The 460-nt window shown below is 50.2% G+C and overlaps 1 protein-coding gene across 1 annotated transcript in view; it reads left to right on the top strand.

The window, feature by feature from the left end:
• EMH_0075880 (uncharacterized protein) overlaps positions 1 to 460 on the top strand; it is a gene marked incomplete at both ends in the record, with an annotated part of 3,561 nt that overhangs the window by 2,356 nt on the left and 745 nt on the right. The window contains one exon of the mRNA XM_013499665.1: positions 3 to 308. Coding sequence (XP_013355119.1) covers positions 3 to 308 — 306 coding nt within the window. The remainder of the gene's footprint in view (positions 1 to 2; positions 309 to 460) is intronic.

The raw sequence follows: 460 nt of genomic DNA, 5'->3' as shown, positions 1-460 counted from the left end.
TGCAGCAATCTCAGCAACGCTGCAGCAGCAGCAGCAGCAGCAGCAGCAGCAGCAGCAGCAGCAGCAGCAGTAGTAGTAGCAGTAGCATCAGCAGTAGTAGCAGTAGCAGCAACAGCAACAGCAGCAGCAGCGGCAGCAGCAGCTACGGCAGCAGCAGGAGCAGGAGCAGCAAAAGCAGCAGCAGCAGCAGGAGCAACAGCAGCAGTAGCAGTAGCAGCAGCAGCAGCAGCAGCAGCAGCAGCAGCAGCAGCAGCAGCAGGAGCAACAGCAGCAGTAGCAGTAGCAGCAGCAGCAACAGCAATATGTATGTATGCATAAAGAGAGATAGAGAAAGAAGGAGACAGAAAGAAAGAGACAAAAGGAGACAGAAAGAAAGGGATAGATACAACCAGAGACAAAGAAAAAAACAGATAAAGACACAAATAAATTAAATAGAAAAAGAGTAAAGACAAGCAGCAGC

Source organism: Eimeria mitis, genomic scaffold (genome assembly GCF_000499745.2).
Source record: "Eimeria mitis Houghton genomic scaffold, Emh_scaff4536, whole genome shotgun sequence".
Classification (NCBI taxonomy): domain Eukaryota; phylum Apicomplexa; class Conoidasida; order Eucoccidiorida; family Eimeriidae; genus Eimeria; species Eimeria mitis.
The sequence above is the reverse complement of the archived record's forward strand: the minus strand, read 5'-3'. Positions and strand labels throughout refer to the sequence as shown.